This window comes from Ochlerotatus camptorhynchus, unplaced genomic scaffold, assembly GCF_037179485.1.
Source record: "Ochlerotatus camptorhynchus isolate MF236.1 unplaced genomic scaffold, CSIRO-AGI_Acam_v1.1 ptg000330l, whole genome shotgun sequence".
Lineage (NCBI taxonomy): Eukaryota > Metazoa > Arthropoda > Insecta > Diptera > Culicidae > Ochlerotatus > Ochlerotatus camptorhynchus.
The window spans coordinates 6,220,921-6,244,092 of record NW_027040818.1 but is presented as its reverse complement, the minus strand read 5'-3'; the positions used below and the strand labels follow the sequence as shown (position 1 = coordinate 6,244,092).

The window sequence follows — 23,172 nt, the reverse complement described above, 5'->3', positions numbered from 1 at the left end:
AGAAATTCAAAACAACCCAAAATTAAGTTCTTTTCACTCATCTCCCATGTTCCGTACGATAAGCCAAATTTGGGTAAACCGGCTCAAAGTAGTTTGCATTTAAGTACGGCAAAAAAAATTACCCATCGCTAAGTTATTTTCAATTTTTTCTACCCAAAATTAAGTTCAATTAACTCAAATTTGGGTATATCGCATATTACTCAATTTTGGCTTCTTGTACGGAACTAGACGGTTGAGTCGAATCTTTCGTTCTATTTTTGACAACAATAGCGAGAGGAAATGAAACGGACAGAGGTCAAATAACTCAAATTTGAGTTTAAAAAACCCAAGCGGTGGGTAGTTTTGTTTTTCTGTGCACAGCTTACACAGGATTGAGCGATCTTGAGAGAGAGATCGATCTTGGCGGACCCTAATAAAAATTCGACAGTGAGCATTCATAAGGGCGTATACGCGATGATCGATTCTCTTCATCGATTTTCTCTTTTCTTAATAACTCGCTAGATTTAACGTTTGTCAGTGCGTTTGTTGTTGCTTTTGAAAGCCAATACAACCTATTACAACTCTACATTGAACAAATTCTATAAAATTGTTTCGCTTAGCTGTAGCAATGCAAAGAGAAAAACGATGAAGAGAATCGATCATCACGTATACGCCCTTATGCATGCTCACTGTCGAATTGTATGGTTAATTTGCTTAACGACGTGTTCTGGGTATCATCCAAACCATTTGTGGAATAGTTCAATGATTTGGGTTATCGTTCGTTTATGGTTATTTTTTATTAGGGGATCGATTTTATATTTGGCTCTAGAATCGATCCCAGGGGCCTGGCAACCCTATATCAATCCTATACGTTTGACAGTAGACAACATCACGGGCCTGAATAAATCGGTACCAAATAATCGATCTTTGGTGGATCGATCTTATGATTTTTATTTTCATACTCTTGTTTACGTTAGTACCCCAAGAAATTATTTCCTTTATAAAATTATATTTTGTCGTGATGGTAAGGGGCTGGTCATTAAATACGTAGAACATTATTTATGTGTTCATTTTAAGTAAACACGGCACCGCTTAAACGTCAAATTTGTTACTGCAGTTCATTCCGTGCATTGGTTAATATCGAGATGGGAAATGACAGGTGGGCAGGAACTCACGGTCTCCCAGTGTTGGTGAGTTCTTTGCCGTTAATGTTCACGAAAAGTTCACTATTTTGCCATACAGAAATTCAAAACAAAAAATTTATCTGCGGATTTGGACAGTTTTTGACCTGTTTCATACGACCGGAAGGTGTATGCTGGTCACAAATGTCGTGCCAAACTGATTTCCTACGCAATTAATCAATCTTTGATGTGAATTTCGCTAATAAACACGAGAAGCATTTCTTATAGCAAAACTTGCCATAACAAAATGGGCGGTTCATTTTAGTAAACAAACTAACACTTCTTCCGACTGTGTCACCTCTCTTACTCGTCTAGGGTCAATATTAGGTTCTGTAGTGTGACGTCACGAATGAACTCAGTGTTAATCGGCTGAACCTTTTCGACAGTTCAGTGGTACTGTTTACAGACACGTAGTCGTTTTTTCGAAAAAAAATATGTTTTTAAATTTCCGAATTTTAACTTGAAAATTGTCGAGGAAATACGTGGTGAAAGGATGTGGCTCGTGGACATTGCAAAAGTGTGGATTACATCTCACTTCAATCTGAAATTTTTTCCAGAAAATCTACACAAGAAAAAATCGACTAAGTCCACGTAAACAGTACCACTGAACTGTCATCAGATTGAGGTTAACCCCAACGGTGCAAAACCTAATGCCTTGTCACTGGCCTGGAAAGTAAAGTAAACTCTTTTTATTCATACGGCCCAATCTTCAAAAGATCGATCCAAGATCGCCCAATCCTAGCTGACCGGGCGGGAAAAGAGCTGCTGTTGTTTTGTTTGACAGCTGCGATTTCGGGTTTATGTGATAAAATACGCTTGTCTTCTTGCGCGTTGATAATTAATTTGAAAAAAATCTAGGTAAAAACGGACTGTTTCCGCGTAATTTTATAATATTTCGATACATCGAAAGACTCTACACCGTGTTCCGGTGGTGATTTCCGGATAGAACAGCCATATTCGGAAAAATCAAGGCGAAAAGATTGCTGCTGATAGGAAGGTTAGTTGGATTCTGCTTTTTCTCATATTGTTTGTTAGAATTGTGCAAATAGTACATTTAACTAGGTTGGTTGCAACGATTAATTAATTAATTTAGCTTTATTTAGGAGGCTTTCAGCCTTAGGCTGGTTCGCCTCCGAATACTTGGTTGCAACGAATAATGTCATAATGGAACGTGTTAAAAATTGTTTCGTTGAGGGATGCACAGTTTCCTAAATAAAGGTTTAGCTCGTACCAGCGGTAGGGAAGTCGGGGTCAAATGCGTCACCGAAACATGCTCCTTGCATAAAACCTACACACAAAATTCTAGTTTTTATCTGGCCGTTGTTCGGTAATTTTTTTTTTTGCCGTTTTGATCTGTAAAATTTAATTGGTTCAATTTACATCTGGCAAAGAACTATTATACAAGTGTTAGGTAATTCGTATGATAATATTGCTGAACATTTCAGTGCCAACATTTCAAAGGGGCGTAATTGCTTTTGTAAACAATGACTTTAGCCGTCAATTTCTCGCGAATGAAATCTTACCTCTCCAAAATTACAATGCGAGCTGGTAGAGGAAACATTCCTCTACCTGCTGGTGTCATTATTTTTCATGAGTGAGCTTTTATTCGCGGGAAATCGACGGCTAAAGCCATTGTTTACAAATGCAATTACGCCCCTTTGAAATGTTGGCACTGATTTGTATTTATTTTACCGATGTACTTATACTGTGGACCCCTGGTAATCTGACCGTTTTTAATCTGAATTATTCTTTTTAATTTGAATCCAGCAAACTAATAGTGAATTCGTTTATATAGCATTGCCCAGTAACATGGTGATAATACAGCGAATCTTCCACGTACCGGTTGGGTACTTGGTTTCAGCAAACGTCTGCCAGTACAACGCACAGTTAATAACCTTCTTCTCCTGCTCGAGCTTCTATCATCAGTCACACTTCTTCTAACAGAGGGGCTGAAATTCGAGTGCAATTTCCTTGAAGCGGATGAATAGCAACGAGTTCGTTTAATATTTGAATTTATTTTGAAATTTATGATCTCAATTTTTTCCGTTTTTCATCTGCGAGAACTTGAACTGTAAAAAAAATTGATGGAGAAGTAACCGATGAATTAGCTACAAGCTGTAGCATGCCATGATAATATGTATTTTTTTTCCTTGGGTTTGTTGTCCGTGCTGAGCACCAATGCTACCGACGCCAGGGAGTCAGCTCCCACACTTGGACCCTACCTATCGACCCATCAACTCATGAACCGGGGACCAACGGCTTTACTTCCCTTCCGAAGGAAGGCGTGAATGATAATATGCAGTAACGAATACATTTAGTTTTCAATTCATCAATCACACCAAGCAGACCTATTCACTCAATTGTCCCATTAGGTTATGGGCCCAGACAGTTGCTATAGAAACGGCTCTGTTTGGTAAAGAAGAATTTTTTTTCCAATTTTTTCGAAGCAAAAATTTTTTGAAGAAAATGGATGGCGGAGGTTCGAACGAAGGCGGACGGGTGGACGAGAAAACGGAAGAGCCCCTGCTAACGGACGAATCGGTTTTGTTCCCGGTGAACTACAGCTCCTGGTCCTTCGCGACCAAGATGATCCTGATCAAAGAACGAACGTGGTGCGCAGTGATGGACAGCAGGAGGGCTATCTGGAGGTTAGTGAAGATGTTTCCGAGCAAGCTTTGGCCACGATATGCTTGAGGATCGATCCCAAGATTTATCGGCTGCGGAATACGTACGAGCACAGTGGTTCCACCAGGAAAATTGAACTGCTGAGAAGGCTTACGGGAATCCGGCTGGTTGGCGCTGAACGCGATGAGGACATCATATGCCAAACGAGGCAGGAGTACGTGAACGAACTTTTTACGACAAGTCACCAGTTATCGGAGGTCGGTTTCGAAGTCGACGATACTTGGTTGGCGAGTCGGCTGATGAAGGGTCTACGGAAGCGTTGTTGCCAAGGGTGCCGTCAATTTGGAAGCAGACATTAGAGGTACGTCTTGTAAAATCACCATTAGTAATGTTCTGTGCGTTCCAGATTTGGCGTTAAATTTGTTATCCGTGAGCAAGATGTGCCAGAACGGGTATCAAGTCATGTTCAAAAAAGACTCTTGTAAAGTTATCAGCACTACGAACGAAGTTGTAGCGATCCGACAGCATTCGGATGGACTCAACAAGTTGGCGTTGGCTAAAAGTTCATCAGTTCACTTGGCTCGAGGGCAGAACAGCTTCCAACTATGGCATCAGCGAATGGGGCACCTATCGGTTGGCTGCATGAGGAGACTCAGAAGCATGGTAACTGGAATGGAGTTTGAGGATACAAATTCCTTTCAATGTGTGTCGTGTATCCAAGGCAAGCACCAACGACAACCGTTTAAGGCGAAGGGTCACAGGACTGAACGTTTGCTAGAGCTGTTTCATTCCGATCTCTGTGGGCCGATGGAGACAACGTTGATAGGAGGACGTCGTTATTTCCTAACGTTTATCGACGATGCTAGCAGGAAGGCGTTCGTCTATTTCCTGAAATCAAAAGCAGATGTGTTAGAAGCGTTCGAAGATTTCAAGTCGTATGCCGAGAACCAGACGGGTGAGCAAATCAAGCGGATCAGAACGGGCAATGGCAATGAGTACGTCAATCGAGATATGCGCCATTACCTTCGGCGAGCTGGCATTCACCACGAAACCACGGTTCCGTACAATCTGGAGCAGAACGGGCTAGCAGAGCGGATGAACCGCACGTTACTCCCTAAGAAAAGTTCACTGGAAATCGTCCCGATTTATCGCACCTTCGTGTGTTTGGAAGCGAGGTAATGGTGCACGTTCCCAAAGAGAAGCGCCGGAAGTGGGATGCGAAGTCAGAGCGGTGTATATTCATGGGCTACAGCGAGAACTCGAAAGCGTACAGGGCGTACAGTTTTAAAGCGCAGAACGTAGTAGTTAGCCGTGACGTTATATTTTTGAGCGAAGACCGAATAATGCTGAGAGAAGCTGATCCTGTCGCACAGGCAACTCCTATCGAAATAGTTGTGCGGAACGAACAAGAGGATGCGGAGGAACAGGGCGTTGACGAAGGTGATCACGAATCACTAACGGATGAGGACGAGCTCAGTGACAGCAACAAATCCGAGAATGGCGACAACGATGATACTTTGATTGATGCGGATCAACAACCTGCTGCGCTCCCTCCACAACAGAGAACCCACAACAGTTGGTAAGGCGCAGTGCGAGGGAGCGCGTAACTCCAGGCTAGTATTAAGATTTTCATTTGGGTTTCGGTATTCTTCCTAACTTCCCAGATTTCCCAGTTACCCGAGGTCCCAGACAATTTGAATGTCGAGCCATAGACGTTCCAAGAAGCGATAACGAGCGATTACAGCAACCGTTGGAAGGACGCAATGGTTAAAGAGTATCGAGGGTTGCTATAAAATCAAACCTGGGAGCGATACAAAGCCCACTTGGTAATCAAGGGTTATCCTCAAGTCAAGGGCATCGATTACGAGGAGACTTACTCAACCGTGGTCCGGTATGCTACCATCTGGTACTTGATGTCGTTAGCTGCCAGAATGGATCTCAAGATACATCAGATGGATGAAGTCAGAGCATTTCTGCAAGGTGAGCTGAAAAAGGAAGCCATAGCAGCCGGAAGGATTTATCACCAACGGAAGTCCGAAGAAGGTTTGCAAGTTGAAGAAAGCGCTGTACGGACTGAAACAAGCCAGTAGAGTATGGAACCAGAAGCTGGATGGTGAACTCAAGCGTTTTGGACTAACGCGGTCGAAGTTTGGCACGTGACAACCTACTGGTGTTTTCCAACAACCAGTTGTGGGCGAATGCTTTGAAGAAGCAGCTCACAACGAAGCTTATGATGAAGGATCTCGGATTGGCCAACAAAGTCCTTGAATCCGAGTCGAGTGAGGAGACGGAACTGTGTGTTTGGACCAGGAGCAGTACATTCAACAGCTGCTGGAACGATTCGGAATGAGTGACTGTGATACAGTAGCAACCCCGGCAGATCACAATCAAAAACTATCGAAGCAGGTGAGCCCTAGAACTGAAGAAGAACGGAAGTAGATGCAGAAAGTTCCATTCCGGGAGCTGGAGGGAGGTCTCCAGTTCCTAGCGCAATGTACCCGACCGGACATCAGCTTCGCTGTTTACGCAGTCAGTCATTTCTGCAGCGACCCCGGTAAGCCACACTGGATAGCAGCAAAACGTATTTTGCGGTATCTGAAAGGGACGAAGGATATGAAGCTTACCTACCGCAAGCAAGCAGATAGCGGTTTGGTTGGATTCAGCGACGCAGATTGGGGAAACGACATCGAGACGCGACGCTCTATCACCGGGTACGTCTTCATGCAGTCAGGTGGACCGATTTCGTGGAACTGTCGTAAGCAATCAACCGTGGCCTTATCAACGACGGAGTCTGAATACATGGCGGTATCAGTGGCAGCACAAGAAGTCATCTGGTGGAGAGGACTACGGCAGGAACTATCAGGGCAAGACGCAACGATAACCATCTTTTGCGACAACCGAAGTGCGATTCACCTTGCTGAAAGAGAAGTCGTTTTTTCGTGAGAAACTGGAAGAGAAGATTATCAAGTTGGATCACGTTGGAAGTCATCTTCTAACAAAGGCGGTGCCGGTCCCTAAACTTGAAGCTAGACGACGAACAATAGGGATTGGTAACCGTAACCGATGAATTAGCTACAATAAATTTAGTTTTCAATTCATAAATCACACCAAGCAGACCTATTCACTCAATTGTGCCATTACAAATAAATCTCAAAAGTCATAACTACAGAGACGCCAAACTCATGGGATACTGAGACTGATACCTTGATTGCCATACTTCGGCGCATTCGGCACAATGCAAGACCCAGCTTTTGGCTCAGATAAAGAACTCGACACAAATTGAGATGTGCAGAGTTGAACACTCCTTAGTATTTTTGAAAGTTGATCAACTTTTATTATAAAAGAATGCGCTTTAATTTGTTTTCAGTAGGTGGCAATACCTTTACTTATGGTTCAAACAGTAACTATCCACTTGACTTCTGCACTCTGAAAAATCTTCACGTCCGATTGACGTGAGAACATAGGTGGTTTTCGTCCACCCTATTTTACACGTAACTTTTACCGGAATTGCATGTAGCCGATCAAAATTCAGCTTCAATTATCTACCTGATTAGTCAGGTAAATAAGACATAATTTCCACGTACTGTTTACGTGAAATCGGGGTGAAAACTACTGGACATCCGGTAAATTTTACGTGACATTCCGTTTTGTTTAAAATGCTTTTCATATAATTTGTACGTGAATTTTTAATGAGAATAATGGGAAGTATATATAGAAGCAGTCAATATAATGCAATTTTATCGGGAAGATATAAATTTCACATGTTTAAATTAATACTTATATCCACTCATAAAATTGTAAAATATTGACTATTTGATTATTATTAAGGTAGAAACCAAACAAAATATACCTGTTTGCAGACTCAAAGAGCTGATGTCAACGCATGAAATTATAAAACTAGAAAAAGGCTACATATAATCATAAATAAATTAATGTAAAGGAATCTAATTACCGTCCAACATTTGCAGCAAGTGCTGATGAATTTTGAATCTTTAAGGAGTTCTTTCACCACGCTCGGTGACGCCATATTGATTTTTTGCGTACCTAAAAATCACGTAAATCTAGTTTCACGGAAATATCGAAGTTCCAAACACACAAACACAAATACACTAAATCTGTTTACGTGAATATACGGTCAATTTCACCAACATTTTTAGTGGACATGACGTGTAATGCAGGTCAAAGTTACTAACGCCACGTAACATTTGAAATTTTCTAAATACAGATCAGGTACGTGATATTTTTTTTAAAGTGTGAGCTCTTTGGAATTTGATTGGCTCCCGTTTGACAGTTTGACAGGGCTCCCAGATGACAAGCATTTTGAGTTAGTTCGCAGCTGAGTACTGCGAACTAACTCAAAATGCTTGTCATCTGGGAGCCGAGTCGAACTGTCAAACGGGAGCCAAACATTCAAAAGAGCTCAGAAGTCATGTGGATAGTTACTGTTTGAACCATAAGTAAAGGTATTGCCACATACTGAAAACAAATTAATAATTATAATTATGAAACTGTCGAAACATCAACCTTAGTAGGCGGATAATGTAAATCATCAAACGTGATGCTCGAATAAGTGTTTTTATTGGATATTAATAATAATGCCAAAACTGGGTTACGAATTGCAGCAACAAGAATTTAATCAAACTTTATAAGAGTCATGTGAGCTTTGTGGGCAGGTGCACTCCCAACACCATGTATACGTTATTTGTGGAGCAGAGAAGGAGGAGCCAAGAGTTCATTTGACAGCATGTATATACGATTTCGTGAAGCTTCGAAAGATTTTCAAGATGTTTTCTTGCTCACTTGAAAAGTTAAATCGACAGAGTTCGCAATACCCAGGTTCGCAGTACTCAGGTTAGGACTAAAGAGGATGAATTTGTATGTGTGACATGTCAAAATTGGAACAATCGATTGTCTGTCAAAGTCATAGGAAAGTCATTCCAATCGAGCAGAACACCTGTCAAATGGATAAGATATCGCCTCTTTATAAATTCAGGCTCTTTAGTTAGGACGGAATTGAAACTCGTAGAACGAATTTGCAATCAAGAAGCAGTGTTAGATTTCTTACAATATCTCAATAATTTGTGACTTGTTATCAAATCCAACGGTACGTATAGAAAGGTAAATAAATTTGGAAGTCAAAGGAAGGCAGTTCATATCCGTTAAAAAGAGAGGTTAAGTGTGGGTAGTAGGACGGAAATTAGATTCAAAACCCTATTCACCCATATTCTTCGAATCGTTGTTCGAATCGTATTTTCGTATTTTCCATACAAAAAACTTTTTTTTTGTATAAAAAATATGATTCAAACGAAAACAACTAGTACATAAAATACCATGACATACCGTATAGGAAAAAACACCGCGTTCCATTTATGACTCATTGCCTCTTTGTTCTATATGTAGACAACAACCGCCGGCCACCATCGTCTACCTACTACACACAGCCCAATCCCCGGAACTGAAAAATGGCCAAGGTGCACATAACCAACGTCGTGGTGCTGGACAATCCGAGCAGCTTCCTGAACCCGTTCCAGTTTGAGCTCACCTTCGAGTGTATAGAAGAGCTAAAAGAGGACCTCGAGTGGAAAATGATCTACGTGGGATCGGCTGAGTCGGAGGAATTCGATCAGGTTCTGGACACCATCTACGTTGGCCCCGTCCCCGAAGGGCGTCACATTTTCGTATTTCAAGCAGACCCGCCAAATGTCGCCCGAATTCCCGAACAAGATGCGGTTGGCGTGACGGTCGTCCTATTGACCTGCTCCTACCGAGGGCAGGAATTCGTGCGAGTAGGCTACTTCATCAATAACGAATATTCCGAACAAGAGCTTCGAGAGAACCCACCAGCGAAACCGTTGTTCCATCAGATGACTCGAAATATCCTCGCCTCAAAACCCCGCGTGACAAGGTTCAAAATCAACTGGGACGATACGCCGGCCAATGGAAGTGGAACGACCAGCGGAATGGAAGAAGAAGCCGGATTGAATATGGAAAATGGGATCGAGGAAGCTCAAATGGATGCTGCTACCAGCACTGCCAGCACCGTTGCCGAGATGATGTCCGAGGTGACGCAAGGCGACAGTAGTCAAACGCTCCCGCGGGAGTTTAACGAAAATTCAAATTCACTGGCGATGGAATGTTGAGGTCAGCTTCAACGACCGTCCGGGCGGGCAGCCTTAATTTCCTTTTTTTGCCTTCTATGTGTTTCATTTGAAAATTGTAGGCTGCTTTGTATTTTACTTGACCCAACCGTCCTGTACATATGATGGTCATGGGTTTCACTCAATCTCACTGGTTCACTTTCTTATGATTAATAAAAGTAAAAAACCGGAATGGTCTTAGCTTTTTTTGTCCTTGATTTGTTTTTCGTCGATCTTGTTTTCCGTGCTGAGCACCAAAGCTACCGACGCTAGGGAGGCAGCTCCCACACCCGGACCCTACCTATCGATCCATCAGCTTATGAACCGGCATTACTTCCCTTCCGAAGGAAGGCGTGATCAGAGATGTTATGCCTCAGAACATTCCGGCGGCGCCGACTGGGATTGAACCCAGGCCTGCTGGTGTGAGAGGCAATCACGCTTACAAGTACACCACCAGCACCGCTCAATGCTATTAAACATGATTTTTATTCAGTAATAAATTATAATAAACACTCAAGCGTACGTGCATCATAAGGGAAGCTTATCTGTAAATAATAATTACGAGGAGTGAAGATGAAGTTAGAGTAATAAAATATAAAATTTTCCATCGATTGATAAATTATTGGGATGACAGCATTCATAATGATTCCAAGATAATTCCGTTTATCCGAATATCGTTCGTTTCAAAGTCCATTTATCATCCATATTCTCGTTAACGTACGAACCCGTATTTTCGCACACACACAAAATTTGTATGAAAAATACGGTTCAATTCGTACACGGAGAAAAAATACTACCCAAAATTTGAGTTCTTTTTACTTAATATTGAGTTCAGTCGCTCCAAAATGTACACTTGCACTCTTTATTGTTGTCACAAAAGATAACGAGAAAATACCGAGAGCAAACCATTGCATTGATTCTGTTGATATTTAAAGACCAAACAAATTAATAAATGGACTAACCCGCCCATCTTGCCTCACCTTACCTTAAATTTCAAAGGGCCAGTGTAGTATAAGATCACAACTAAATGAGCTCGAATTTTGGGAGAATGGTCAGAATCTGAATTAGAATGGTGGGCGTTGGCCAGATTTGGATTTTTCAGGTATAATCCTAAATAGGACCTAGATTATTTAATACTCTAGTAACCTCCAATCCGTGCTCTGTCACAGTATTTTATTGTGATTAATCAACACTCAACGGTGTAAAATATCAAATTTAGGGTGAATTTGAAAGAAAGGGAACTTGGAGTGTAGAGCGCACTGCCCACTGGACGATTCTGAAGCCTGGTCAAGTGAGTGGGGTATGGATTTGTCATTTACAATTTATATATTGATACTTTCAAACCATTGGCATTTGGTATTTGAGATAAGACAGAGATAGGATGCGGAGGGCCCGCTTAGGGGGAGCGTAACCCATGTTATGGTTTCCATTTATTAAATAGTTCAGGAAGCCTAGAAATGACAGGTTCATAGTGATTAAAATCAGATTCACATCGACAGGTCATGCCCAAGAATAAGGGGATTAGCGATGATTTGTCAAGTTTTATTTTGCATTTGCATATAATTGTAATTTTAAGTTTGCTTTTGGAATTATAAGATAAATAGTTTACCCCAATTGAAACATTGAGTTGTATAAACTTGACGAATCATACATCTAACTTAGTAGTAGTTACAGTGTCGCATGATCTAACAACCACTGCCTGCAACTAATGTCGGAGGAGCCGGCAGGGCTGATTACGGATCTAACTAATAAAAAACTAACATAACTCTAACACTAAAATGATCCCTAAACAAACGCTCATTCATAAAGTAGTTTTATTTATTTTCGGTGAACTTGACCAAAATTGGATTTTTATACAGCAATTCCATAGAAAAAAGTTATAGTGGGTCTCAGAATTTCATGAAAATTGGTAAAGTTCTTCCTTATCAAAAAATATTAGACTCGTATTTTTTTATTGCGCCATTAGGGTGACCATTTCCGTGTTAGGGTGGTCCAAAAAATCATTTTTTTTCAAAAATGTCTTTTTTCAAAAATTTATAACTTATGAAAGATCACAGCAGCTGTGACTAATGAAATCTATGAGTAACTTACAAGCTGGGTGCAACATTCAGTTCAGCCTGGAGGCTGTCCATAAACCACGTAGACCAATTTTTAAACATTGCAGATCCTACCTCCCCCCTCGTATAATTTACTAAAATTTTAAAATATTTTTACCGAGCGTATACTGTGGCTGGACTCCCCTCCCCCATTGAAGTCTACGTGGCTTTAAAACAGGCCCCAGTTTGACATTATTAATTTTGGTATCAAAATTCTGGGAGAAGTACTTAAATGCTACAAATAATGACGAGGTCGAAGAAAAATAAGTAAAACATGAAGCATTTATTTTCTTTAATTACAATTTCACACATTTTTCTTCCGTTGAAAATGAATACCGTTTGACAATATTATACTTTTCGTTTTGAGGCTTAAAACTATGGAATGACTGTGTCCCCGAAATTTGGTTCACATGTATATAACGGTTTTTTTCAATTTTCTTTCCATTTTATTGTAATCGGATTCCGAAAAAAAAACTGATAGTGTATTTTTGAATCTGGCTTAGAAATAGCCCATGAGTAAAGTTCTTGGGCCGTTGTTATATGGTGGCCTTGCAAACTCGATTTCGCAGCGTTTCGTTTTAATACTCCTCCCAAAGCATCACAAGGGCCCTTTCCATGACAAGTTGCGAAAAAATTCCACTCGACAGCAATGCCAAAATCTTTTTGCATGTTGCATAAATTAAAAGCGGTCATCTTATTTTTATATTGGCTTCCTGATCCATCTGAGAAAAAGTAAATCCACAGACAAACAGACATAACACTCATAAGTTGTTCATCGAACAAGCATTTTATGGTCAATTTGAAAGTATCTCAGTTGGTAGTACTGCCACCTGTGGCGCGCATAGTAAATTCCCTTACGTTTGACGTTTACACACTACCGCCATCTGTTCAGTGTACTACCCACCACAGTGTACTCAACAGATGGCGGTAATGTTTTAGCGACGATGTTTTACAATGAGAAATATTCAATGTGTTATGTCTGTTTGTCTGTGGTAAATCTGTTGTAAGCTTGGCAATTTACATTTTATGAACGCTAGACAATGCGTAAGAAATAAACGAACTGCGACATGATTATGTTTAGTGAAATCAGCAATTGCAATAAAACTAGTTAATTTCAAATCGTTAGATTCTTCGTCTTTAAAATAAATATCACAAGGGTGAATAGTACACTACACAATTGAACTGCATCCTGCACAACGAAAGAATAATTCTCCGAAAAATCACAGATTATGATGCATTCTGTAGCTTTCAAATTGCTTTTGACATGTTTCATGTAATTTGCCTGTTGCTCAGCTATAAAGTTATGCGGCAATAAATTGAATAATTTTTCTAAAAAAGTATCAATAAATTCCTGTGTGTCCATTTCAACTAAGTCCATAATGCATCTGTCTACTTGACGCCATTGTTTGAATTGTATTGATTCAACATGTCCGTTACTAAGAATAGTCATTAGTTCTGTGGCCAAAATTTGCGTTCCTGAACAATTTTTGCAACACTGCAGCCAGCATTGTTCACTTGGATTTTGACAAATTATTTTTTTAAACAAATCGTGATAGGAATCAACACCATCTGGGAGTGATTGTCTGCTTTGTAGTGTTTTAAAAATAAGTTTAACGTTCTGATGATATATACAAACGCATACGGTATGCGTGCCACTTGTCCCTGCCAAAATGCAGTGTTTCGGACGGTTACTGGCGAACATGGAAAATCCTATTTTAATATCAGGATATGTATTTTTAAAGATGGAGTACGCCTCCTGCAAGTTACACAAAACTAATCTTCTTTGTACGTAGATTTCGCCTTCATCATTTTTAGATATTAAATAATCTCTTTTCCCCGGACAAACACGACTTATATCGTCACTATTGTAAAAATCACGAACAAGCATTATCGTTGGTTCTCCTAATGAAGCTCTGCTTAACCTCTTTACAGGCACCGACATTATTCCTTTCTCTTGCTGCAGTGCTTTTGCTTGGTTGGCCATATGTTGGGAAACATTGAACTCCTTCATAATTCTATATGTAGACCAACTTTTGGGAAGTGTGGTTAAAATCCTGTATCGCTCATTGCTGTCTCTTGTTTCTTTATATTTATCCTTAAGTTGTATAAGGAATTCATTTCCGTCCGACAAAGGTGCGTTGTAGGTGGTAACGATCGATTCAGAACTGGTTGTTTCCACTTATTCTGAAAATAAATATAAAAAATGATTGATTATTAGAAAAAAAAACATACAAATGATTTATTTTTTATTATTTACCTTGGCAGGGAAAAGGAACCATTCTGGACGGTCCCGCAACGGAAATTGATTCAATGCTGGTTGCTTCGATGGACTCTGAAAAATGATTGCAAAAAAGAAGAGTTTGTTAGTAGTTAGAAGAAAAGAATTGAAATTTAAAGAAGAATCACATGAATTTTTAAATAACGTACCTGCAGCAGCGATTCTGGATGGTCCTGCAACGGCTTCTTCGGTCACGGCATCATTGGGTTCAGTTTGTGGTAGCATCGTTGACAAATGAAGGAGCTACTCTCATCTATTTTAATCTTTTTTTCCACTGCATAATCGTACAATTTATTGGTGATTTTTCTGGCACATGAACTCAACATCCAAACATCACACATTGAACACTTACGTTTCATTTTTAGATATTCTTCAATTCAACTGTTCTAGTAGGAAACTTTGATTTCTAACTGATCATTTCTTTCATAACATTCGTTGTTTTATGTGAAGCATTATATCGTACCTAAGAGTGAGTGATATACCTACGAGTCTAAGCTGTAACTCATAGGTATATCACCTGTTCGTAAGCAATGACGTCACTTCAAACAACTGTTTCAGGTAAATAGATGAATATTGCGAATAAATACAAACACCACCAAACATTTCCAAATGTCACTAACACCGCGAAGCCTATTGGGCTGGAGCTTATGTAAAAGTCATTGCCTACGAACGAGTGATATACCTATGAGATACAGCTTGGTCTCTTAGGTACTGATGCAACATGCAAAAAATTTTTGGCATTGCTGCCGTGTGGCATTTTTTCGCAACTTGTCATGGAAAAGGCCCTATGGGAGGAGTATTGAAACGAAACGCTTTAAAATTTGAGTATACGAAGGGAAAGGTAGGATCTGCAATGTTTAAAACTTGGTCTACGTGGTTTATGGACGGCCCGCAGATTGAACCTAAATGATCCTAAAAGGGATCTAGATTATTTAATAGTCTAATAACTTCAAGTCCGCGCTCGGTCACAATTTGTATTGTGATTAATCAACACTTAATGGGTAAAGTATGAAATTTGAGATGATTTTGAAACAAAGGGAACTTGGAGTGTAGAGTGCACTGCCCACCGGTTGATGCTGAAGGCTGGCCAAGTACGTGGGTTAGGGTCTAATGATTTCTAAATGGACAATACTGTGCAGATGGATATTTTATTTTATACACTCTATATTATAATCCTTGAATCAGTTTTAGGTTTTTGGATTACAAGAGGCAGAACGCGGAGGGACCGCTTAGGGACCCAACAAACAATTCACAGTCACATAAAGCATACACATTGAATAAATGCTGTATAACAGTGTAAAATGCTGAATAAAACAAGATGTCGAATTATGTGCTGAAAAAAGCTCATTGAGATCGATAGATGCGTCTTTATTCCGCCTTTGCTCTGATATGATTGTCTTCCTGATTCAGAACCAGAAGTTTGATCTAATAACAAACTGAGTAAGTGTAATTTTCACATACATTGTCGCTTTAATTCGACTGTTTTCAATTGCTTTAATAAAATGCTTTATTAGACGTCTTATAAATGTTTTCTAGCTCCATTATTAGATTTCATTGCATTGCTTTACAATATTGCTGTATAAAGGTGAATACAGTCAGCAAAATAGCTCTTATACCCCTATGCGTCCATGTTTTAGTTGAATGCTTTGTAAATGCTTTATAAACGACGTATTAGATTCATTATTCCACATCACTGCCCAAAAACAATTCAGAGTAGCAAATAAGCATATAGATTGAATAAATGCTTTATAACAGTGTACAATGCTGAATAAAACGGGTTGTCAAATTATGTGCTCAGAAAACCTCATTGAGATCGATAGATGCGCCTTTATTTCGCTGATTGCTCTGATTTGATTAATATACTTATTAAAATCTATACAAACGATGACTGTCTTCCTGATTCAACACCAGAAGTTTGATTCAATAACATACTGAATAAGAGTAATTTGCACATACATTGACGCTTTAATCCGACTGTTTCAATTGACTTAATAACATGCTTTATTATACGTCTAATAATTGTTTTCTAGCTCCATTACTAGATTCCATTGCATTGCTTAACAATATTGCTGAATAAAGGTGAATACAGTCAGCATAATAGCTCTTATACCACTATGCGTCCATGTTTTAATTGCATGCTTTATAAATGCTTTACAAACGGCGTATTCATTCATTATTCCACAACAGTTCTTCAGGCTAACAACAAAACGAAATTGGTAGCATAGTGGTTACCGTTTCCGCTTTCCAAGTAGAAGATCGCGAGTTCAATCCCAGCCTCAACCCTTTTTTTTATTTATGTTCTACTCCTAATTAATTTAAATCGTAATCATAAATCGTATCACTCACGACAACCAATTCATAGATCTATAGAAAAGAATAGCATCCTTTCCATCGAAATTAGAGAGATGTAGAGGTAACGTTGGTCTAATGTTAAACAACTATGAATGAATTAATCATTCTCACATCTCCTTGAATTAGCTAGAGTTACGGCTGGAAGTGCTGATAGGTTTTCAGATTCAAGCTTTTATTGCTTATTTAGCTGCTCATATGATGTATTCTAGGATAGCTCAGATGGCAAGACAAGCGGCTGGTGATCGGAAGGTCATGGTTCGAATCCCATTTAACGACATGTGTGTGTATGTATGTATGTATGTTTTAAATTCGACAGAAATAATGACACAACAATCATTAACGAAAACAACCCTGCTCGTGCCGTTCTTATTTTAGGATTAATTATCCCGTAGTTGAATAATCGTTTAATAAATGTTTAATGATGTAATAATCAAACATTATTTCACATGAGAATCAAGCGTCTATATACACCTTTATACCATCGCTGTTTAAGGAAGTACAGAGGGTCTAATAAACGCTGAATAATCAAAAATTTGATCGAATAAAGCTCTGTTACAACTTTTGTAAGTCGAATAAAAGCTTCTCGATATACCTTATTCAACACCAAATATTTCGATGTTGTGGTTGAATAAATTCTCCAGATTTGTGTGAACAAAGCCTGAACAGAAGTTATTATTAAAAATAGTACAAGTATTATTAAGCATGAAGTGGAATAAAATCGTCAAGAAGTCGTTTCTTCAATAGGCAATTGTTTGTTGGGGAAAGCATAATGTTCACACTTGAAGGGTTCAGAGCGGCTGAGCTGTTCGGTGGTAGATTGACCTTCCTTTCAAAACCAATTTGGCTCTAGAACAATTTTAAACTTGTTTTGTATTATTCACATGTTGCAATTATTGAAAAAGCTATAAAGTAGCTTAATACAATTAATTAATGATTTGAGTAGTAGCTACACTGAAGATCCGAGAGATGTCGCCCCTTCAGTGGTAGGAAAATCATTTTTGCAGTATGGAGAATATCAGAAAATCCACAATTTGTGACTAAACATGCTTTCACAGCAGGAAACAAATAAACGAGTGTTTACCTTCTCACCAAAGTAATGTACTCGTACAATTTTTGTGCATCTAAAACTGCCCATAAAGACGATAATGAATAAAAACTGAAAATTTTCATGCATTTCCAAATGGTTTCCTACCATGATGTCAAAAACAACAAAACGTAATTAATTAAATAGAAATACCAAAATTTTACCGAGTAGCTGTTCTGATTTCGGTAGAGTTTGTTGAAATCGGGTATAGTTTCTGAGTATGTTGTTTGTGGATTCCCATTTTGAATTAACCCAGATTAGCACAGGGTAATAGTTGTATTGCTAGGTAACTTTCTTTTGGGATCGTCTTTTCTTCATACAATTCTTAGAAAATGTATGTTTAAGACCAGTTCTAGATTAGTTTGTTATTAATATCTTTACGACTAACCAACGCATACATTCGACAGCCATTACTCGTATTCATCGGACGTGTTCTCTTTCTGCTCTGCTTAACTTGGTGAAATATTGTAGCGAAAATGAGTGTAGTTCGTAAAAACACACTTGTTGTTGACTTCAGTGTCCTTCCAGTTCGTCCCAATGCGGGAAAAGTGCAAAAATTCTTCGAGAACAATATTAAGCTTCAATATTCGGACGTTAGATGCATTCAGTTTCATAACGTCCGAAATTGTGTTTTTATTGAGATGATAGACAATGAAGTTGCCTTGCGCTATGAAAAGACGCACAACTATAAACACGCGATTCTCTGTGCGAAGAGTGAGTTCAAAATCCCGGTATATGTGGATTGTGAAGCAGTGACCGTTCGAGTGCATGATCTTCCTCTGGCATGGCCACAAGCCACTGATATGAACCACATGGCAAAGTACGGGACAGTGATTTCCAGTCGACATGAGAAATGGAAGCACTACTTCCCAGGATTCATGAGCGGTGTTCGAGTTTTGCGAATGTGACTCGAAAGCGCCATTCCATCGTACATCACGGTCGACAACGAAACAACGTTGGTAACGTATGACAAGCAACCAAAAACGTGCCGCCATTGTGGCCGAGCAGCACATCCCAAACAGAAATGTTTGGATGTAGCCACATCGAACAATAGCACCGCTCCAGCAGCTCCACCAACCGAGGGGGTATTCAGTCTCGATGATTTCCCGTCGATTGATATCGAACAAAACCAGCCAACGACATCGGGTCAATCATCTCCTGCTTTCACCGGGTTCTCAGCAGAAGAACAACAGCGATACACCGACAATCAAACCGAGGATCATCACACTTCAAGCAACGACGAAAACTCTAGCACCAGCTCATCAAACGCAACAAAGGATTTCAATGCAAATACCAACAAACGCCGGCTGTCGAAACACAAGGAGAACGAAAAAAAAAGAAAGTTCGTGCTGATCAGTGCACCCAGAAGACTGGTCAGTAAACAGATCGTTTAGATGAAAATAATGCAACTTATCAAATAGGGGATAATAGGTACGTTTTATTTGAAAAATAAAAGCGGGAAGGGATCTCATTGTTAACAATGGTCATCGGCCCAAGCAATGCCTAATAGGTGAGGGGGCCTTATAAATAAACGCAATAAAAAAAAAAACCATCGCATACGACTCACACTTAACTTGTTATATTTCTTTCTTCCTCTCATGTACCAATATTACCTGCCTGAGAACAAATGGGGACACGGCCAGATGTTCAATAGGAGGAAAAATAGCGAGAAAGCATGAGCAAAAAAAGAAAATAAGACATGCATCGGAAAGAGTAAGCAGTTAGAAAGGATCACGCCGGTTGGAGATAGCCAATTTATACTGGACGGAACTGGTAAGTATGATAAGAATTGTAAAAGGTGTGTGCTTGCATGATTTACATATTTAGAATTAGCTATAATCCACATCGAAACCTCATTTCCTTCAATTACTACTCTATCGCAGCACACACCTAATATTGATCACTAACCTTCATATAGTTTCAGCATTATAGACAATATAATCAAAATGTGAGTTGTAAAGTATTATTATCATGCATAGAGATAAGTTAATGTACCAGAACCTGGACGGACACGAGCCTACCCAGGGAAGGACCCGGATACGACCACCCATGTGTGTCTAGAGTATCGCACGAGCTGACGAGTGCAACGGGAAGGACAGTAGGTGTATAGACTAGGGGTTTAGACCTTAGATAAGCCAACTTAGCGGTTGGCACAGCATATACAACAATTACAATTACAATGGTCAGAAACTGATTTAGAATCGATTGAGCAGGTGGAGCAAAATCAGTGGGTATGTTTAGAGCAATATTGGTTAGTTTTTGTGGATAGGCCTGAGGGTTGATATTACATGATTAGGCGTGTGCGCGGCGCGGCGTGTGAGTTGAAGTGACATTGAAGTGATGGTGAAGTAACACCTCACCTCACACGCCGCACGGAATAGGCCTAAATTACATGTTTTTTTTTTCAGTAAAATGAAGGTCAAACCATGGTTTCACCATTCAACTGCTTCCTTACTTCCAGAACTTCCATTTCATCTTAATCTTCAGACAAAACCGAGACCCCAAACAGCATGTCCCTAATTCTGATCACTGGAATGCCGGGTAAGCATCCGTTGTAACCATCTTAAATGTGAAATTTACCCAAACCTGTTGCAGGCGTCGGCAAAACCACCATCGTCCGCAATCTTGGTGCAGAATTACAAAAACGTGTCATTCAGTTCGATGGATTCTACACGGAAGAACTGCGCAGTGCCACCGGAGAACGCTCTGGATTTGACATTATCACCTTCGGTGGCACAAAGGCACCGCTGGCTCGTGTGAGGTACTCCCCCCTAAAAAAAATGTAAACCTAATTGAAAAGCATATAATCGTTCTTGCAGCGATACTGTCAAGAATGCTCCGGCGAGGAATCGTGTCGGCAAGTACACTGTCTGTGTTCCCGAGTTCGAATCCGTGGCCCTACCGACGCTGAGCAACCGCACCACCGCTGCAAGTCTCCTGATATTGGACGAAATCGGTAAAATGGAGCTAAAATCGAAAGCCTTCGAAGATCGATTGGTGCAAATTACCGACAGCGTCGCTCGCGGTGAGCTGTTCTTCGTGGCAACAATTCCCCTCAAGGCAACGCTGAACATTGTGGAACGGTTGAAGAGGATCAAAAATGTACGCTTGTTCCATGTGACCCAGGCGAACCGAAACCAAATCCAGCGGGACATTCTGGAGGCGACCGTTCGGATGCTCGGAAAGCAGTTCTAATTCAGAATTCCTTAAATATATTTTTGTTTTCGGTAATTATAAATAGTCTTGCGTAACGTAGCGTGTAGATTGGTTCATAACAAGCACTAGATCTGCTCGGGACGCTTTTCTACCCATTGCTCATCTTGACGTCGTACTTGCTTTCGGACCGGGAGGACTTTTTCCGCACCCGTTTGGTGGATTTCTCCATTTCGTTAAACTTATCGGCCCGGGCGGTCCAGAAAGCGTTCTGTCTATCACTGATTTCTTGCTCGTTGGCGGAGAAATCTTCGTTTGGTGGCAACATCAAACTCCACGTTCGATCACTGTTTAACTTTGCTACCGAGCTGAGTATCTCGCGGATCTCCTCCGACGGCAGCTGGGTAATGATTGCTAGCTGATGACGTTCCAGCTTGTCACACTGGGTGAACCGGAAAAGAATATAGTCTCGTGCTTTGCACATCTGCTCGGCCGGTACCCCGTTGGTGCTGGAAACGCTTCCCTCCGGATAGATGATCTCCGATTGGACTACCCAGTTGCCTCGGATGAGAACACCTGCCAATGGGAGCGTCCTAAGAACTTTATCCGCCGGAAGGGTCCGATCGGGAAGGAGTTCCATTATCTGTTGGAACGTGAGAACCTTTGCTGTAAAGAGAGTAGTATGAGTTGCTATAATCATCAGCCATTACAAACTCCAAACTCACCGTCCTTAAGAATAACCTTAATCTGATCGACGAGTATCATCTTCTTCAGCTTGTGCATACAGATGACCCGACTTGGCAGCATTGAATCAATATTTCTATCAGTTTTCTCCTTACTAATCAACATATCCAAATACTCCGACGTGCCCACGTTGAGGGCACTATCCGTCCCGACCCTGGAAGTGGTACTGCAGAACAATTTTTGCCTTTCCAGCTCGGCCGTGGTGGAATTCTTGGAGTGCCAAAACGATTCACACCACGGCTCTTCCGATTCCATTTTGGAGATGTAGTTAAACGACTTTTCCCTCGCTTTCCGAACCTTTTCATTTTCAGTCCGCGCAAACTTGACCGTGACCTGTTTCAGTTCCTCCTCGTCGGCATCGGCGTCCTGTTCGGCTTTTTGCTCCGCCTTGGTACGCTTGTCCTGCTTATCGAAGTAGGAAAATACCTGTCGCATAGAAACGATTCCCTGGACCGGAGTTGCGTGAATCTCCCGGTCCTGGAGCACGCATACCATGTACCGATTGACATCTTCGATCGGTTTCGAGCTCAGGAAGGACTGCTTATCCATAGTCCCGCTACGGAAGGTGGGCTTTTGTTGACGATCCTTCTCCTTGCCATCGGCAGCAATGGCAAACTGCTCCCCTTTGAAGGAGTCGTAATTTTTGGAAGCCGTATTCAAAGCGTAATCCACCTTTACCTAACAAATACGCAAAAGACCGATGTAAACAAGTTGCACATGTTTCCGAAACATCTTTCCTTACCTGTTGGTTGATCGGTTTCACGCAGCAGTTCACTACTTGGCCATCGTCGAACGTGGATGCGGATGATTTTACCGGATACTGCAATACGTACAGATTATCTGCCAAGGCTTTCGACAGATAAACAGGAATCTACAACCAATGCACATTCGCCGGAAAAGAAAACAAGAAGTACATTGCTCTAGTATCGATGTTGACCCTCAAATTTACTATTCTAATTACCTCTTCGATTACCGGGTCATCTTCTTCATCCATTGTGTTCGCCAGGTGCTCGACCGTCCGTAGGTTGTAATTAGCTAGAATCTGCTGAACAATAGCAAAAATGGGAAGGCATTTACTTGAATTTTTAAAATATAAAAAAAACGTGAGCGACGATTGCACGCAGGCAAAAATTATTTTAGTTCGCTGAGGGGATGCTGATGATTGACGACGAAGCGACGTTATAATTTTTCAACTGTCAAGTTTTGACAGTTTCCAAACCGATCTAAACTACGCATGCACATTCAGAAGAAAAAATTAAAATAAAATAAACACAATAAAAAGTCGTACTAAACCAAGCTGAACATTGCATTAGGTCCTAATACCTAGAGTCGGTGTATAATGAGTCACGCCAAGAGTGAAGCCAAGTCTACCTATTGAACTGTCAAACCGGCTACCTATCGTGCAAAATAAATAAACATTACGATGCTATGAAAGGTCCACGAAAGGTATTGCAATAAAATATAAAATATAATCGAAGAAATGAGCATAAACACGCAGTGAGCGTTAAATTGTCATGGGATACGCTCGGTAATGATTAGTAAT

General features: G+C 40.4%; 3 protein-coding genes across 4 annotated transcripts in view; 1 reads left to right on the top strand and 2 right to left on the bottom strand.

The window, feature by feature from the left end:
- RecQ4 (RecQ4 helicase) overlaps positions 1-23,172 on the bottom strand; it is a 394,445-nt gene that overhangs the window by 225,265 nt on the left and 146,008 nt on the right. The window lies entirely within an intron of this gene.
- Positions 1,971-20,963, top strand: asf1 (histone chaperone asf1). Of its 2 annotated transcripts, XM_065230583.1 has the most exons (4): positions 1,971-2,157; positions 20,194-20,273; positions 20,328-20,493; positions 20,552-20,963. In XM_065230583.1, the coding sequence occupies exons 2-4, from the start codon at positions 20,243-20,245 to the stop codon at positions 20,925-20,927; spliced, it is 573 nt and encodes a 190-aa protein (XP_065086655.1). In that variant the 5' UTR covers positions 1,971-2,157; positions 20,194-20,242; the 3' UTR covers positions 20,928-20,963. The 2 variants fall into 2 exon arrangements, with proteins under 2 accessions (XP_065086655.1, XP_065086654.1); XM_065230582.1 differs by lacking the exons at positions 20,194-20,273; positions 20,328-20,493; positions 20,552-20,963 and adding an exon at positions 9,186-10,230.
- Positions 20,928-22,772, bottom strand: Polr3E (RNA polymerase III subunit E). The gene is made up of 4 exons (XM_065230518.1): positions 22,591-22,772; positions 22,372-22,500; positions 21,611-22,307; positions 20,928-21,551 (listed from the first exon to the last, which is right to left on the bottom strand). Exons 1-4 carry the CDS (start codon positions 22,621-22,623, stop codon positions 21,037-21,039), a joined length of 1,374 nt encoding a protein of 457 aa, XP_065086590.1. The 5' UTR covers positions 22,624-22,772; the 3' UTR covers positions 20,928-21,036.

Coding starts and splice junctions, on each gene's coding strand:
- asf1 (XM_065230582.1), top strand. CDS start 9,248: ATGGCCAAGGTGCACATAACCAACGTCGTGGTGCTGGACAATCCGAGC.
- Polr3E (XM_065230518.1), bottom strand. CDS start 22,623: ATGGATGAAGAAGATGACCCGGTAATCGAAGAG. Junction 22,501..22,590: donor ATGACCCGGTAATCGAAGAG/GTAATTAGAATA, acceptor CATTGGTTGTAG/ATTCCTGTTTATCTGTCGAA. Junction 22,308..22,371: donor TGAAACCGATCAACCAACAG/GTAAGGAAAGAT, acceptor CGTATTTGTTAG/GTAAAGGTGGATTACGCTTT.